The 19,437-nt window shown below is 40.2% G+C and overlaps 1 protein-coding gene across 1 annotated transcript in view; it reads right to left on the bottom strand.

Annotated features, from left to right (window-relative positions):
* The window catches only part of LOC109873369 (rho GTPase-activating protein 26), a 156,378-nt gene extending 138,767 nt beyond the window's left edge, over positions 1 to 17,611 (bottom strand). The window contains 1 exon segment of the mRNA XM_031807957.1: positions 17,012 to 17,611. Within this exon segment, the coding sequence (XP_031663817.1) occupies positions 17,012 to 17,165 (154 nt within the window). The 5' untranslated portion in view covers positions 17,166 to 17,611.
* Between the last annotated feature and the right edge of the window lie 1,826 nt (positions 17,612 to 19,437).

The following is a 19,437-nucleotide window of genomic DNA, read 5'->3' as shown; positions in this document are numbered from 1 at the left end:
GGGAGGATAGAGGGAGGGAAGTACACCTGTCCTCAGACCTGTGGAGGGGTGCATACTGACAGGCTATAAGGTGATGATGATGATGATGGTTTACCAACAGCATGGCGGGAGAGTGAATCAGCAGAAGGACTACAACTTACTACAGTAACTGATGTTAGTGTGCCACAAAATACACTCAAAATGACACTGAATGTCTTGTTTTAGATGGCCCATGTTAGTTATATGGCCACTGATATCAACTACTACATTCTACAGCTGTGTCTGTCTGGAACTCAATGGCTGCAGAAACTGAGGGTCCAAAATATTTGACTAAAAGTTGCAAGTTTGTAAGTGCAAGCTTCAGGCTGGACTAAGTTGAAAGACTTATTTTTATCAGGATATTTTCTACCTGCAGGCCGCAATGTATTTATTTGTTGGCTTTATGTGGGCTGTTTTTACATAGTTGGCAATGTATTTATTTGTTGGCTTTATGTGGGCTGTTTTTACATAGTTGGCAATGTATTTATTTGTTGGCTTTATGTGGGCTGTTTTTACATAGTTGGCAATGTATTTATTTGTTGGCTTTATGTGGGCTGTTTTTACATAGTTGGCAATGTATTTATTTGTTGGCTTTATGTGGGCTGTTTTTACATAGTTGGCAATGTATTTATTTGTTGGCTTTATGTGGGCTGTTTTTACATAGTTGGCAATGTATTTATTTGTTGGCTTTATGTGGGCTGTTTTTACATAGTTGGCAATGTATTTATTTGTTGGCTTTATGTGGGCTGTTTTTACATAGTTGGCAATGTATTTATTTGTTGGCTTTATGTGGGCTGTTTTTACATAGTTGGCAATGTATTTATTTGTTGGCTTTATGTGGGCTGTTTTTACATAGTTGGCAATGTATTTATTTGTTGGCTTTATGTGGGCTGTTTTTACATAGTTGGCAATGTATTTATTTGTTGGCTTTATGTGGGCTGTTTTTACATAGTTGGCAATGTATTTATTTGTTGGCTTTATGTGGGCTGTTTTTACATAGTTGGCAATGTATTTATTTGTTGGCTTTATGTGGGCTGTTTTTACATAGTTGGCAATGTATTTATTTGTTGGCTTTATGTGGGCTGTTTTTACATAGTTGGCAATGTATTTATTTGTTGGCTTTATGTGGGCTGTTTTTACATAGTTGGCAATGTATTTATTTGTTGGCTTTATGTGGGCTGTTTTTACATAGTTGGCAATGTATTTATTTGTTGGCTTTATGTGGGCTGTTTTTACATAGTTGGCAATGTATTTATTTGTTGGCTTTATGTGGGCTGTTTTTACATAGTTGGCAATGTATTTATTTGTTGGCTTTATGTGGGCTGTTTTTACATAGTTGGCAATGTATTTATTTGTTGGCTTTATGTGGGCTGTTTTTACATAGTTGGCAATGTATTTATTTGTTGGCTTTATGTGGGCTGTTTTTACATAGTTGGCAATGTATTTATTTGTTGGCTTTATGTGGGCTGTTTTTACATAGTTGGCAATGTATTTATTTGTTGGCTTTATGTGGGCTGTTTTTACATAGTTGGCAATGTATTTATTTGTTGGCTTTATGTGGGCTGTTTTTACATAGTTGGCAATGTATTTATTTGTTGGCTTTATGTGGGCTGTTTTTACATAGTTGGCAATGTATTTATTTGTTGGCTTTATGTGGGCTGTTTTTACATAGTTGGCAATGTATTTATTTGTTGGCTTTATGTGGGCTGTTTTTACATAGTTGGCAATGTATTTATTTGTTGGCTTTATGTGGGCTGTTTTTACATAGTTGGCAATGTATTTATTTGTTGGCTTTATGTGGGCTGTTTTTACATAGTTGGCAATGTATTTATTTGTTGGCTTTATGTGGGCTGTTTTTACATAGTTGGCAATGTATTTATTTGTTGGCTTTATGTGGGCTGTTTTTACATAGTTGGCAATGTATTTATTTGTTGGCTTTATGTGGGCTGTTTTTACATAGTTGGCAATGTATTTATTTGTTGGCTTTATGTGGGCTGTTTTTACATAGTTGGCAATGTATTTATTTGTTGGCTTTATGTGGGCTGTTTTTACATAGTTGGCAATGTATTTATTTGTTGGCTTTATGTGGGCTGTTTTTATATAGTTGGCAGAAGTTACTTTTAGATTTGTATCATTTTCTTTTAGATAATATGACAATGATTTTGAGAAAGGACGACTTTATTATAAAAGAAAAGAAACTGTTTGACAAAAAAGTGCATACGAACATCATAACTGGCATGCAGATCGGTAGAAATGGTCAAATAAATTGGCACTCCTAACGGAAAAGGTTGCAGACCCCTGGTGTAGCCTATTACCGTCAACTTCGGGAGCGTAATGGTAGAATATGTGAAGACCAGCAGCAGCGGGAGGTCGGAAAACAGTTTTTTTTTCAGCAAAACACCCATCTCAACGTCAACAGTGAAGAGGCGACTCAGAGATGCTGGTCTTCTAGGCAGAGTTGCAATGAAAAAGACATATCTCAGGCTGGCTAATAAAAAGAAAAGCTTAAGATGGGCAAAAGAACACAGACACTGGACAGAGGAACTCTGCCTAGAAGTCTCGCCTCTTCACTGTTGATGTTGAGACTGGTGTTTTTGCGGGTACTATTTAATAAAGCTGCCGGTTGAGGACTTGTGAGGCGTCTGTTTCTCAAACTAGACACTCTAATGTACTTGTCCTCTTGCTCAGTTGTGCACTGGGGCCTCCCACTCCTCTTTCTATTCTGGTTAGAGCCCGTTTGCGCTGTTCTGTGAAGGGAGTAGTACACAGCTTTGTACGAGATCTTCAGTTTCTTGGCAATTTCTCACATGGAATAGCCTTCATTTCTCAGAACAAGAATAGACTGACGAGTGTCAGAAGAAAGGTCTTTGTTTCTGGCCATTTTGAGGCTGTAATCGAACCCACAAATGCTGATGCTCCAGATACACAACTAGTCTAAAGAAGGCCAGTTTAATTGCTTCTTTAATCAGAACAACAGTTTTCAGCTGTGCTAACAATTTCAAAAGGGTTTTCTAATGATCAATTAGCCTTTTAAATGATAAACTTGGATTAGCTAACACAACGTGCCATTGGAACACAGGAGTGATGGTTGCTAATAATGGGCCTCTGTACGCCTATGAAGATATTCTATTAAGAATCTGCCGTTTCCAGCTACAATAGTAATTTACAACATTAACAATGTCAACACTGCATTTCTGATCAATTTTATGTTATTTTAATGGACAAAAACTCCCTTTTCTTTAAAAAACAAGGACATTTCTAAGTGACCCCAAACTTTTGAACGGTAGCGTACATTTTCAGGTATTATAAGTTTCTAATTCTGTCAGAAAGTTGTTTGCAAGTCAAAGAGTACTGTTAGCTAAATAGCTAACATTAGCTTGCGGGCTCACCAGCTAACATTACATGTATGATCTTTGTAGCAATATAATTCTAAATCAGAAAATCCATTTGCATTGCTAGTTAAAGCCTAATGTTAGTTAGCTAACATTGAACCTAGTTTGTTAGCTTTAGCTATCTGCACATTCATACTACAGCTATGACAATGTTTGTATTGGTAGTAGATTGAGTTGGGATTACACAGGTTAATTGTTTAGCTAGCTAGCTAGCTACATGTCTAAACAAAAGACTCCACTTCGCCAGATGATTACATGACCCATCAAGTTAGCCAGGTGTGTCTGGGGGTGATTACGGCCATCTATTGTATTTCATGAACATGTGTACATGTTCAGACAATAGTGACCCATCCACTTAGCTAGATGTGGCTGGGGGGTGGTCATCTAATAATTATAAAATATTTATACAATATTTTTATCTGGACACTTTCTGTTTTTGATATTGCTACTATGCAAATAACCATTTCAATGTACTGTTTACACCTTCTGTATCCTGTGCATGTGACAAATAAACTTAGATTTTATTTGATATAGTGTTTGTTTACTAGAGACGATAATGTGTAGAACAACATGACCTGCACTAAAGTTAGATTAGGATATGGGCCAAAGACAAGATAAAGTGTATTTTTACCTGGAGATTTTCCTTATTTTAGGCTACTACTTTTACCACTTTTAGTCTTGAAATCTTTGATTGTTTACTAAACTACTCACTCTGTTTAGCACATGGCCTCACATGTGAATCCTTAAAAAGATGGGTGGGGCTAAGTCTTAAGAGGGTGTGTATGATGCTGAATGGGCATAGGAAAAGAAGAGCTTTCCAATAGGTGTACCAAAACATTCACGGGCCATTTTCTCAAAGGTGGGCTTACAGTGTATGATATACCACTTTCTAGCTCTGAGTTTCTACTTTTATCCAATGTAAAAAAAAAAAAAAAATTTTTTTAAATTTGGCTACATAGGACCGAATCCTGGTGGTAGGTATTAGATTTGTTTTGTTTTTCACTTTAAAATATGGAAAAAGAAAGGGACAGCTGCATCAGGAGATCAATGATAATAGCACTGAATGAATGACTGAGTTGCATGTCTTGACTAACAAACTTGACATTCTTAAAGAGACAGCATACAATTTGCAATGTCATGCATCTCAATAGAAAACAGTGTTTTTACTCAACCTAAACCTAATATTCTACAAATGTCTTTGTAATTTCAATAATTTCAATGTTTGTATCAACATTTTAGTTTTGGTAATAAACAGATGTATTTACAGGGTTACATGTTTGTTTCTATTTTATTTATTATATTTTTTATTTCACCTTTATTTAACCAGGTAGGCTAGTTGAGAACACCTTTATTTAACCAGGTAGGCTAGTTGAGAACACCTTTATTTAACCAGGTAGGCTAGTTGAGAACAAGTTCTCATTTGCAACTGCGACCTGGCCAAGATAAAGCATAGCAGTGTGAACAGACAACACAGAGTTACACATGGAGTAAACAATTAACAAGTCAATAACACAGTAGAAAAAAGAAAAAAAAGAGAGTCTATATACAATGTGTGCAAAAGGCATGAGGAGGTAGGCGAATGATTACAATTTTGTAAGTGATAAATGATCAGATGGTCATGTACAGGTAGAGATATTGGTGTGCAAAAGAGCAGAAAAGTAAATAAATAAAAACAGTATGGGGATGAGGTAGGTGAAAATGGGTGGGCTATTTACCAATAGACTATGTACAGCTGCAGCGATCGGTTAGCTGCTCAGATAGCTGATGTTTGAAGTTGGTGAGGGAGATAAAAGTCTCCAACTTCAGCGATTTTTGCAATTCGTTCCAGTCACAGGCAGCAGAGTACTGGAACGAAAGGCGGCCAAATGAGGTGTTGGCTTTAGGGATGATCAGTGAGATACACCTGCTGGAGCGCGTGCTACGGATGGGTGTTGCCATTGTGACCAGTGAACTGAGATAAGGCGGAGCTTTACCTAGCATGGACTTGTAGATGACCTGGAGCCAGTGGGTCTGGCGGCGAATATGTAGCGAGGGCCAGCCGACTAGAGCATACAAGTCGCAGTGGTGGGTGGTATAAGGTGCTTTAGTGACAAAACGGATGGCACTGTGATAGACTGCATCCAGTTTGCTGAGTAGAGTGTTGGAAGCCATTTTGTAGGTGACATCGCCGAAGTCGAGGATCGGTAGGATAGTCAGTTTTACTAGGGTAAGCTTGGCGGCGTGAGTGAAGGAGGCTTTGTTGCGGAATAGAAAGCCGACTCTTGATTTGATTTTCGATTGGAGATGTTTGATATGAGTCTGGAAGGAGAGTTTGCAGTCTAGCCAGGCACCTAGGTACTTATAGATGTCCACATATTCAAGGTCAGAACCATCCAGGGTGGTGATGCTAGTCGGGCATGCGGGTGCAGGCAGCGATCGGTTGAAAAGCATGCATTTGGTTTTACTAGCGTTTAAGAGCAGTTGGAGGCCACGGAAGGAGTGTTGTATGGCATTGAAGCTCGTTTGGAGGTTAGATAGCACAGTGTCCAATGACGGGCCGAAAGTATATAGAATGGTGTCGTCTGCGTAGAGGTGGATCAGGGAATCGCCCGCAGCAAGAGCAACATCATTGATATATACAGAGAAAAGAGTCGGCCCGAGAATTGAACCCTGTGGCACCCCCATAGAGACTGCCAGAGGACCGGACAGCATGCCCTCCGATTTGACACACTGAACTCTGTCTGCAAAGTAATTGGTGAACCAGGCAAGGCAGTCATCCGAAAAACCGAGGCTACTGAGTCTGCCGATAAGAATATGGTGATTGACAGAGTCGAAAGCCTTGGCAAGGTCGATGAAGACGGCTGCACAGTACTGTCTTTTATCGATGGCGGTTATGATATCGTTTAGTACCTTGAGTGTGGCTGAGGTGCACCCGTGACCGGCTCGGAAACCAGGGCACAACTTGTGCTTCAAACGTAGCTGGAATTCATATAGGCCCATTAAAGGCTGTATCTCAAACAATTACCAAGATTTGCTTTTACTTTGGGGCCCTAGCTCTGTTTAGGATTTCCACCTTGTTCCTTCTTTAGGACGACATAGTAGCAGTCAGATAACCTCCAGGAGATTGCAAACAGGCCTTTCCTGTTCCTGGCCTGCACTGTTCTATGGCCACTGTCTTTTAATGATACTGCCACAGCAAGATAATGATGGAAGTCAACTCACAGATGCAATCAATATGTAACAGAGCATAAAGTACAGCAACAGCAGAGAAGCCAAGTCCAACCTGGACTTGTTACTTTGATAAATAAAATCATGAACACTTTCCACGTTGCGCTTTGGTCCACTCATTCCAACGAGAGCCGTAACAGGGGGTACCGGTACAGAGTCAATGTGCGGGGGTATAGGTTAGTCGAGGTAATTGAGGTAATATATACATGTAGGTAGGGGTAAAGCGACTATGCATAGATAATAAACAGTGAGGTTCAGCAGCATAAAAAAGGGGGGGTGTAAATAGTCTGGGTAGCCATTTGATTAACTGTTCAGCAGTCTTATGGTGTGGGGGTAGAAGCTGTTAAGGAGCCTTTTGGACCTAGACTTGGCGCTCTAGTACAGCTTGCCGTGCGGTAGCAGAGAGAACAGTCTATGACTAGGGTGGCTGGAGTATTTGGCAATTTTTTTTGACACCGCCTGCTATGGCAGGAAGCTTGGTCCCAGTGATGTACTGGGCCGTACGCACTACCCATTGTAGCGTCTTGCGGTCGAATGCCGAGCAGTTGCCATACCAGGCGGTGATGCAACCAGTACTCTTGATGGTGCAGCTATAGAACATTTTAAGGATCTGAGGACCCGTGCCAAATCTTTTCATACAGCTATGCATTTAACAAAAAAAGGGGAGGCATGGGCTGAATGTCTCTCAGACATTATTTCCGTCATTAAGAAGAAATAGACTTATTTTCATTAGAAATGGCCTAATTCAAAAGTTGACATCCTAAAAATAAACTCCACATACCGTATGTGTGAATCTCACTTCCTCTTTCACGGTTAGGAGGCCAGAGTGGAGACCTGTTCAGAAACCGTTGCCTCTGTGCATACTTTCACCAGATGGAAAGGGAATGTCTCCAAAATGAACCAAACACAGCTGATCTATTATTTTCTATTCCCTTTTTCTCTGCCTTTCCACTGCTATTTAAAATGTTCTCTTTAACTGACATTGTCATTGGGCCATCTTCAGTGCCTCCAGCGCTGGTGCTCTCCTGCACAGAGAGAGTGAGAGGCCAGCTATGTTTCACTCACAACATGTATGTGAAGGCAGCTTGGAGGAAGTTCACCTGCACAAAACAAAATAGACCCGAATGGATGACAGGCAGGCTAGTGTGCAGGGTAAAAACCTTCTCTAGCGTGAAATAGTTCCCAATCGTTCTGATTGTGAAGTCATGTTGTAAAAACAGGGCAGACTCATGGTTTAGAATTTCAATCACAACTGGAGAAAAACTAACAGGAAGTGGAATGTGGTGGAACAAACTATGTATTTAAATGGCACAGTTAACCAACATGTGCATGCATGTTTATAGCCTATAGAGAGCATTCAAATTAGACAAACAAGATCCACATCCTTGTAAGTAGAAACACAAAGGAAAAAGCCTGAACACAAAATGCTGAGTGGCTAAGTGACTATGCAATTATGAAGCATGTAACTGAATAAGGCTTCTAAAGCTCAAATATTTACCAGCTCGGTGTCCAACTGGATTGTGTTAACTCGTCTTGGTAGTATTAGAGGCAAAATAACCCGAACACATGATTGGACCATCTGAGCGTAATTGATGAAGTTCAGCTCTACCACTGTAGGTCAGGACCATCCCCTGACAGAGCTGCATGATTGGTGCCCTAATTTCCCTTCCTTTATGTCACTGCTTGTGGAATACCGCCGACGCAAACCCCCACCGACCCCCTTCCACACACACATTTATTTCCCTTTGTTCCCATCTGATGCATTCAGCAGAATGTCCCTAGACGCAATGGTACCCGCAACTCTCCCTCCCTCTCTCTCTCTCTCTCTCCCCCCGAAGGCAGACTGGAATAATGTGACTTGGGTTTTTCTTTAGGGAGTCTTTGTTGTGAAAGGCACGCACACACAGGGGATACCTAGTCAGTTGTACAACTGAATGCCTTCAACTGAAATGTGTCTTCCGCATTTAACCCAGGTGCGGGGGGATGCCATAATTGTCATACACAGCTTCGGCACCCAGGGAACAGTGGGTTAACTGCTTTGCTCAGGGGCAGAATGACAGATTTTGACCTTGTCAGCTCAGGGATTTGATCCAGCAACCTTTCGGTTACTGGCCCAACGGTCTAACCACTAGGCTACCTGGCGGAGACTCCCTGGGTCAGTAGTGGGGTCGTTCCATTTGATTTCAAATGGTTTTTGAGCGCACCCCTTTAGATTCAAACAAAACTTGTCATACATACTTGCCCATGGTAGAAGTGTCAGAAAGTTACTTGTTGGACCTGAATGAGAAAACATTCAGGTGATGTTCAAAGTTGACACATTTTGCATACCACACCAATAATAATTATTATAATTTATTGTGTCCCTTTCAGGAAATGTGTCTTGCGTCTCAACAGACCACAGCATCTCCACATAAGTGCATAAATACATAAATCACAAGCAATAACTACAGCAGACAACACAGTTCACAGTCCATAATTCAGTTAGTCAATTCTGGGAGGGGGGGTTGAGCAGTTATTTATTAAATTGACATATACGGGTGGGGGTGAATGATTTCTGGGCTCTGAAGGTTTTGTAAAGATGGACTCTGTATCGCCTGATGGTAGGAGCTCCTATTTTTCCAACTTAATTGAGGAGAAATAAGAACAATCCTACATTTATTTTTGATACTGTCGCAAAGTTAACTAAAAAGCAGCATTCCCCAAGAGAGGATGGCTTTCACTTCAGCAGTAATAAATTCATGAACTTCTTTGAGGAAAAAAAATCATGATTCTTAGAAAGCAAATTAAGGACTCCTCTTTAAACCTGCGTATTCTTTCAAAGCTCAGTTGTCCTGAGTCTGCACAACTCTGCCAGGACCTAGAATCAAGAGAGACACTCAAGTGTTTTAGTACTATATCTCTTGACACAATGATGAAAATAATCATGGCCTCTAAACCTTCAAGCTGCATACTGGACCCTATTCCAACTAAACTACTGAAAGAGCTGCTTCCTGTGCTTGGCCCTCCAATGTTGAATATAATAAACGTCTCTCTATCCACCGGATGTGTACCAAACTCACTAAAAGTGGCAGTAATAAAGCCTCTCTTGAAAAAGCCAAACCTTGACCCAGAAAATATAAAAACTATCGGCCTATATCGAATCTTCCATTCCTCTCAAAAATGTTAGAAAAGGCTGTTGCACAGCAACTCACTGCCTTCCTGAAGACAAACAATGTATACGAAATGCTTCAGTCTGGTTTTAGACCCCATCATAGCACTGAGACTGCACTTGTGAAGGTGGTAAATGACCTTTTAATGGCAGACAGAGGCTTTGCATCTGTCCTCGTGCTCCTAGACCTTAGTGCTGCTTTTGATACCATCGATCACTACATTCTTTTGGAGAGATTGGAAACCCAAATTGGTCTACAAGTTCTGGCCTGGTTTAGATCTTATCTGTCGGAAAGATATCAGTTTGTCTCTGTGAATGGTTTGTCCTCTGACAAATCAACTGTAAATGTCGGTGTTCCTCAAGGTTCCGTTTTAGGACCACTATATATTTTACCTCTTGGGGATGTCATTCGAAAACATAATGTTAACTTTCACTGCTAAGCAGATGACACACAGCAGTACATTTCAGTGAAACATGGTGAAGCCCCAAAATAGCCCTCGCTAGAAGCCTGTGTTTCAGACATAAGGAAGTGGCTGCAAACTTTCTACTTTTAAACTCGGACAAAACAGAGATGCTTGTTCTAGGTCCCAAGAAACAAAGAGATCTTCTGTTGAATCTGACAATTAATCTTAATGGTTGTACAGTCGTCTCAAATAAAACTGTGAAGGACCTAGGCGTTACTCTGGACCCTGATCTCTCTTTTGAAGAACATATCAAGACTGTTTCAAGGACAGCTTTTTTCCATTTACGTAACATTGCAAAAATCAGACATTTTCTGTCCAAAAATGACGCAGAAAAATTAATCCATGCTTTTGTTACTTCTAGGTTAGACTACTGCAATGCTCTACTTTCCGGCTTTCCGGTTACCTGTATTTAGCACTAACTTCAGTTAGTGCTAAATACAGCTGCTAGAATCCTGACTAGAACCAAACAATTTGAACATATTACTCTAGTGCTAGCCTCCCTACACTGGCTTCCTGTCAAGGCAAGGGCTGATTTCAAGGTTTTACTGCTAACCTACAAAGCATTACATGGGCTTGCTCCTACCTATCTCTCTGATTTGGTCCTGCCGTACATACCTACACGTACGCTACGTTCACAAGACGCAGGTCTCCTAATTGTCCCTAGAATTTGTAAGCAAACAGCTGGAGGTAGGAATTTCTCCTATAGAGCTCCATTTTTATGGAATGGTCTGCCTACCCATGTGAGCGACGCAAACTCGGTCTCAACCTTTAAGTCTTTACTGAAGACTCATCTCTTCAGTAGGTCCTATGATTGAGTGTAGTCTGGCCCAGGAGTGTGAAGGTGAACGGAAAGGCTCTGGAGTAACGAACCGCCCTTGCTGTCCCTGCCTGGCCGGTTCCCATCTTTCCACTGGGATTCTCTGCCTCTAACCCTTTTACAGGGGCTGAGTCACTGGCTTACTGGTGCTCTTTCATGCCGTCGCTAGGAGGGGTGAGTCACTTGAGTGGGTTGAGTCACTGATGTGATCTACCTGTCTGGGTTGGCGCCCCCCCTTGGGTTGTGCAGTGGCGGAGATCATTGTGGGCTATACTCGGCCTTGTCTCAGGATGGTAAGTTGGTGGTTGAAGGTATCCCTCTAGTGGTGTGGGGGCTGTGCTTTGGCAAAGTGGGTGGGGTTATATCCTTCCTGTTTGGCCCTGTCCGGGGGTATCATCGGATGGGGCCACAGTGTCTCCTGACCCCTCCTGTCTCAGCCTCCAGTATTTATGCTGCAGTAGTTTATGTGTCGGGGGGCTAGGGTCAGTTTGTTATATCTGGAGTACTTCTCCTGTCTTATCCGGTGTCCTGTGTGAATTTAAGTATGCTCTCTCTAATTCTCTCTTTCTCTCTTTCTCTCGGAGGACCTGAGCCCTAGGACCATGCCTCAGGACTACCTGACATGATGACTCCTTGCTGTCCCCAGTCCACCTGGCCGTGCTGCTGCTCCAGTTTCAACTGTTCTGCCTGTGATTATTATTATTTGACCATGCTGGTCATTTATGAACATTTGAACATCTTGGCCATGTTCTGTTATAATCTCCACCCGGCACAGCCAGAAGAGGACTGGCCACCCCTCAAAGCCTGGTTCCTCTCTAGGTTTCTTCCTAGGTTTTGGCCTTTCTAGGGAGTTTTTCCTGGCCACCGTGCTTCTACACCTGCATTGCTTGCTGTTTGGGGTTTTAGGCTGGGTTTCTGTACAGCACTTTGAGATATCAGCTGACGTGCGAAGGGCTATATAAATACATTTTATTTGATTTTGATTTGGTACTCCTGGTTGAGTGGGTGTGTCAGGTCAGTGGTAATTCTCGCTCCTGCCATCCCGCTCTCATACATTGAGACAGCCATGTCTTCCTCACTGGAAAATCTAAACGGTTGAGTTTGATGTAATTTAAAAGCTTCAAACAGGATAGTCAAACTATTTTATATTTTCTTTAAAAAAAAATAATAATAAAAAATCATGTCATTTTTTACCTTTGATGTCAATTATCTAAAAACGGGTAAACAATTTTTTTTTTGCATATGTTTAAGCAATAATGCTCGAGGAGGTATTGTGGTATATGGCCAATATACCATGGCTAAGGGCTGTTCTTATGCACAACGCAAAGCGGAGTGCCTGGACACAGCCCTTAGCCGTGGTATATTGGCCATATACCACAAACCCCCAAAGTGGCTTATTGCTATTATAAACTGGTTACCAACGTAATTAGAGCAGTAAAAATGCATGTTTTGTCATAGCCGTGGTATACGGTCTGATATACCACGGCTGTCAGGAAATCCGCATTCAGGGCTCGAAACACCCAGTTTATAATGTAGTTTAGACCCTATGTCATATCATCTGAGGTGTTTGTGCTGTGTCCACCACCGGTTGATACACAGCATACTCTTGAATACAGGGTGGGTGATAAATGTACTAAAATGGGAATAAAATAGACATTTAAACTTTTGAAATGGTACCACAAAGATGGTTGGAGGTCCACACATCAGAGAATGTTGACTTGAATGGGAATATCTGTTGTTGTAAATTATACTGTCAATACTCCATAGGAAACCTATTGAAATAATAGAAATATAGATACTATAAAAAATACATTCGCATTTAAGTTGACATTGACGGTGAGTGGACCGGTAGCCATCTTTGTGGTACCATTTCAAAAGTTAAAATGTAAATTATGTACAAGCTAAATTACAGTGGTGTGAAGGGATAGGTCTATTCTACGAATTCTATTTCTATGATTGAAATGACACCCACCCACCTTGTATTCAAGAGTATGCATGCTGTGTCTCAACCGATGGCGGGCACAACACAAACACATAAGATGATGCCAATCATAGTCTAAACTACAACATATGCAAAAATATTTTTTAATATACAAAAACTGACATTAAAAGTAAAAAGAAAAATACTAAAAACATTTTTTTCCAAGAAATTATCAAATACTGTAGTTTGACAACCCTGTTTGTAAGCTTTTAAATTATATCAAACTCAACCGTTTATCTTTTCCACAGCAAAATGGGTGAACTTTGAGCACCTCAATCTCCTGAATGTTCTGGCATTCAGGTCCAAAAAGTCACTTTCTGACCACTTCCACCATGGGCAAATATGTATAAATAGTTTCATTCAAATCAAAAGGGCTGTAATCAAAAAGTAATTTAAATTAAATGGAATGACCCCACAGTCAGTGTCCCTTACAGAAAAATGACATGATTTCACATGTGAAATTTCCACATTCTGTGAAAAAAATCTGTTAAAAATGTGTATCTGGAACACTTCACATGTGTAATTTCGCATGTGAAATCAAGTCAAAACATGTGTTTTTGGAACATTTCACATGTGAAATCATGTCAAAACGGGTTTTTGGAACACTTCACATGAGATTGGAACACTTTCACATGCTGGAGAAAGACCTAACTTCTGGTCTGGTGATTGCCACTCTGCTTCTTACAGGATTAGAGTTGCTTCTACAGGGGCACATAGTGAGGCAGTATGTCAATTGTCAGGTTTTTGGGGGCAATAAAGTTCACTTACTTAGAATACAACATGGCTGAAAGCAAAGGCCATTATTTAGAGTCTGTTTATAGGGACCTATTTCTTTAGCTGAACCTGGATGTTTAACGGCTAAGTGAAAGGATGCAGGTACCATTTCACTTCCTCTTAGCTGCATTCACTTCACAACAGCATCAACTAAACAAACACGGGCACCCTGTCCCTATATAGTGCACTTTTGTCGAGGGCCCATATATAGAATACGGTACCATTTGGGAAACAACCATCAGCACATCCTTGCTGGACATTGTGAAGGTGAGAAAATATATATTTTTTTTAAGTTTACATTTATTACAGCTGCAGCTAATACTTCAGTAATAACTGTGTAACTACAATAACTGTGTAATTACAATATCCCATAACTGTATGATTGTCACCTCGCCTGTAATACCAGTTGTTGACAGTGTGAGACATCATCTTATGTGAGGTGGAGGACTATAAAACAGCCTGCTGAGTTTCCAGTGTTTCCTCTGTATTCATTTAGCAGCTTCAAAAAATATAAACATTTTTACTTTTTATATATACAATCATTTTTGAGACAGGAAAAGAATTTCAGTGAAAACTTAAATGACTAAAAGCAGATATAGGGCAGCGCACAATTGGCCCAGTGTCGTCCGGGTTAAGGTTTGGCCGTCATTGAAAATAAGAATTTGTTCTTAACTGACTTGCCTAGTTAAATTAAAATACTTAGGCAGTTACAAATTCTATATTATGTAGAAAAGATAATGGCACATGTTTTTTATAAGATCATCTTTGAACAACCACCAGAATAAAAACCAGACAGTCAGGGAAAATGTAACATTCTACAAATGTCATGACATGGGGCCACCATTGATTTTGTTATAATGTTTGCGTCACTCAGATAGCATAAGCCATGTAAAACTGTGTACAATTGCAGGAAAGAAGCTTTAAAACTGCAATTTTTCTCTCAGACTACATGACAAAATGTGTAGAATTCCAGGAAACTAGCTTTAAAACTGAAAACATTTCTCTCCACCTCATGGCAAAATTTGTAGAACTGCAGGGAATTAGCTTTAAAGTAACTGCCCAGAGAAAATCTCCTTTTAAAAAAGTGAATATTCTGATAACTCATACCCAAATAATGTTGTTGGCTCGTCCTATACTTGTAATTGTGACCAAAATAGGAGATAAAAAATACTTCAAAAACCCCACCTAAAACTTTAATAAATGCTTGCTGTTTCCTTAGAGTATGATGTAATACTTCTCAGGAGGAGGAGCTAGCCAATCAGTGGTCTAGAGGAGGATGAGCTGGCCCATGAGAGGCTACTTGCATTAATATTTTTTATGAGCGGTATACGCCCACACCATTTTGTTGTTGGGGTACACCCACACCATTCCAACACAGAAAAACTGCTTTTTAACGTGCTTAATTAAAAAAATGTGGAAGGAAAACTATTTCACTCATATTGTAAGTAAGTATAGTTAATATTTCATAGAAATCTGGAAACACTGGGAAGATACTTTAAAACAGCAAAATGTCTCTGCGGTAAAAAAATCTTATGTGAAACACTGGTTTCTGAAGGGGAAACTCCAGCCTACTCCCTAATTCTACATTTGGGGTCAATTCATCATCCCATTGTAGGACAGGATACATGTCAACTCAGGTTTGATAGACTAAAATTACAAAGCATGTGTGTTTTAGCTATGTTATTGTAACAGTGACATACGGTAGAAGGTGGACCAATCGCATGAGGTAAACTAAAGAACAGCTCCTTTCACACAAACCTGGTCCTCAATTTTATCTCTGGGATACTGGTGGCAACCTTTAATGTCAATTAAGATATCAAAATATGCAGGCCCCGCATCCGCAGAACAGCGCCAGTAAACCCAAATGTTGGTTAATTTGAGTGATTAAAATAATGTCATGTTTGAGGGCGGAGGTAAAACGTTTCATCTGGATCCCTAATGACAGCTTGCCCTTTGCGTACAGAACATCCATCTTGCTCCGGGGAGCTGCCTGGCTGGCTGCCTGGCTGAATGGCTGGCAGGCTGTTGACTACTGCTAGTGTTGGTGCTGTGTGAAGTCTGTGACTGACTGTAGGCCACAGGAACCACACTCCAGCCAACAGGATGAGGAAACAGTAAATGCAACACCAACAGACGTGTAAAGTGGGGTTGAAGAATAGCCTAAAGCCTCTGGTGTAGTGTAAGGTTTACTTTCTCTCTGTAGTGAGAGGTTACAAACATGTACTTGTTGTTGTGCCACCAGCAACCAGAACAAGGACAAAGCAGAGGGACTTGCCCAGAAGGTTCATTCTGGATTTAATTCGCACAAAAGTGGAAAGCTTTGAAATAATGTGAAAAGTGGTGCGGTCTTGTCCAGAGCGACTTACAGTAGTGAGTTCCTACATTTTCATATTGTATTTGTACTGGTCCCCCATGGGAGTCAAACACATAACGCCAAGCTCTACCAACTGAGACGCACAGGGTAATACATACAATTAAAACACATGGCATATTGCCTGTGATTCAGCAGCTACACAGCCAACTGTACCTACAACTGCTGACTATCTCTAACCCCAGTTCTCCTTTGACCTGGGACTGTCGGTCACTACGGGTCATTCAGTTTGATGTCTAGGTGTCCCTGACAGACAAAAGCAGAATGATCCAGACTGTTAATGGCAGCTGACTGGGCACTGTGTAGAACAGCATGGACTATCTGTTTACTGGCCTGTTTTGGAACGGAAACTTCCAGGATGTGTATAGTAGTGTAGTAACATTGCGTGTCACCCTATGAGACAACTGTGGCTAAATGTAAACACTAGCTCTTGAACTTCACACTTACTGCCTGGTGATTGGTGAACATGGACTTTAGCTTGAGGCTTAATGATACATTGTTCCAAATTCCATGTTCAACCAGCAAGCACCTGTCAAGAGTTCTACTGCCCTCTATCTGAACTGTCACTGATGATGTTCAATGACTAGGCTAAGTCCTAACCAACTAATTATGCATGAACAAATCAGGCAATTATGGAAATGTTATACGTTACCATACATACTTTATATATACACAATATAGGCTACTTTAAATCTAAAATCATCTTTAAGAAGATTACAAATCTATCACATAGGGCTCTATGATAGGGCAATGTCTTCAGTCATTGTTGTTTGAGAATTTAGCTGGGCACAGAAGAGCAGTCATCATCACAATACAAGATTGCAAATGGATTATCTTACTTTTCAACGCTTGGATGAGCGCCTTCCCATCTTTGATTAGTTCTTTGATGAATTTGTTGGTCTTGTCCAGTTCCAGTTCGTGAGATTTTAATCTGTCTCTGAACTGTGGACTGTCCAGATAGCAATCACTAAACTCCAGAGCAGGCAGTCCCATGTTTCCTCCGAATCCACAGCACCCGAGGTCGGAGGAGGAAGAAATCGTTGACTGGTGATGTGCAATCCACTTATGAAGGTAGCAGAACACAGAGATTAACACTATGCAGATACCGGTCTACATTACACTACATAGCCAACGCAATAATCTTGCTGACAACATGCAGGCGGGCAAACGTGGATCTGATTTATTTTAGCCTAGGATCCAAACGGTATCCCCCAAAAAATCGCACGCGAAAAAACTGCTTGTATTGGAGGGAAGTGCTGAAAGAATATTCACTTATTGGCAGTCAACGATCCCAGGCAACCTGTGCATTCCTCATGACAACGCTGTACTGGTCAGGAAAATAGGAGGAAGATGAAAGAAAAAACGAGGTACGGTAGTTGCTGATTCTTCTCTGGGCGTTTTAAATGCAGAGCTTTCTCTCAAGCGTTGGTGCTCCTTCCATCCGACCAACCTACCCCGAAACAGATAATCCTATGATGGATACAGCTCTAGACCAATAGCATTGCTCGGTTCCAAAACGGTCAGAGATGGGACGGCGCAGTATGGTTGGTCAAAAACGCAGTGATGTCACTTTAAAGAGCGGCGAATTTCGTTTTTTGTTTTTTGATTTTAACATCAACCTGCTAAGGCTAGGATAAGCAAAGCGACAACTTGCTGTTAATTCTTCAAATGTTGTTCATTCTGAGAGCAATTACTAGGTAATTACACACATCACAAGCCTTTATGTACTCTGCATAGTTGCAAATGAAAATGTTATCCATAATTTCAAACAATGTGAATGTTTATGACAGCTTTAAACTAGCTATAAACGACTAAATAGTTTAGAAACTACTTATAACCTCCTTATAAGTATTGCACTATAGAGAAAGAGAAAGAGAGAAAGGGTGTGTGTGTGTGTTAGAGGTCGACCGATTATGATTTTTCAACGCCGATACCGATTATTTTAGGATCAAAAAAGCCGATACCAATTAATCAGACGATTTTTATATATATAATGACAATAATGACAATTACAACAATACTTGAATGAAAATGTTTATTTTAACTTAATATAATACATCAATGAAAATCTATTTAGTCTCAAATAAATAATGAAACATGTTCAATTTGGTTTAAATAATGAAAAAACACAGTGTTGGAGAAGAAAGTAAAAGTGCAATATGTGCTATGTAAGAAAGCTAACGTTTAAGTTCCTTGCTCAGAACATGAGAACATATGAAAGCCGGTGGTTCCTTTTAACATGAGTCTTCAATATTCCCAGTTAAGAAGTACTATTATAGGAATTATAGGACTATTTCTCGCTATAACATTTGCATTTCATATACCTTTGACTATTGGATGTTCTTATAGGCACTATAGTATTGCCAGCCTAATCCCGGGAGTAGATAGGCTTGAAGTCATAAACAGCCCTGTGCTTCAAGCATTGCGAAGAGCTGCTGGCAAACACAGGAAAGTGCTGTTTGAATAAATGCTTATGAGCCTGCAGCTGCCTACCACCGCTCAGTCAGACTGCTCTATCAAATATCAAATCATAGACTTAACTATAATATAATGAACACACAGAAATATGAGCCTTAGGTCATTAATATGGTCAAATCCGGAAACTATCATTTCGAAAAACAAAACATTTATTCTTTCAGTGAAATATGGAACCGTTCCGTATTTTATCTAACGGTTGGCATCCATAAGTCTAAATATTGCTGTTACATTGCATAACCTTCAATGTTATGTCATAATTATGTAAAATTATGGCAAATGAATTACAATCTTTGTTAGGAAGAAATGGTCTTCACACAGTTCGCAATGAGCCAGGCGGCCCAAACTGTTGCATATACCCTGACTCTGCTTGCACTGAATGCAAGAGAAGTGAGTCAATTTCCCTAGTGAATATTGCCTGCTAACATTAATTTATTTTAACTAAATATGCAGGTTTAAAAATATATACTTGTGTATTGATTTTAAGAAAGGCATTGATATTTATGGTTAGGTAAATTGGTGAAACGACAGTGCTCTTTTCACGAATGCGCTTATTAAATCATCACCTAATGAACATCCAATCACATTAACTGTTACTCTCTCGCGGGAATTCCATTAACAGTCCGTATGTCGCCAAATGTAGCTGCTGCTCATTCAGTTTACTTGAAAATGGATAAATGGTTAAAACAAAGTAAGTCCCGTGTCCATAGAGACACATACCAGCTCTACTGGTAGTACTGCTACTACCAGCAGTACTACAGCTGTCGACGACACAAGTTGTTCTGCTTCC

This window comes from Oncorhynchus kisutch, linkage group LG28 (genome assembly GCF_002021735.2).
Source record: "Oncorhynchus kisutch isolate 150728-3 linkage group LG28, Okis_V2, whole genome shotgun sequence".
In the NCBI taxonomy this organism is placed as follows: Eukaryota; Metazoa; Chordata; class Actinopteri; order Salmoniformes; family Salmonidae; genus Oncorhynchus; species Oncorhynchus kisutch.
This window is presented reverse-complemented; position numbering and strand designations above follow the sequence as displayed.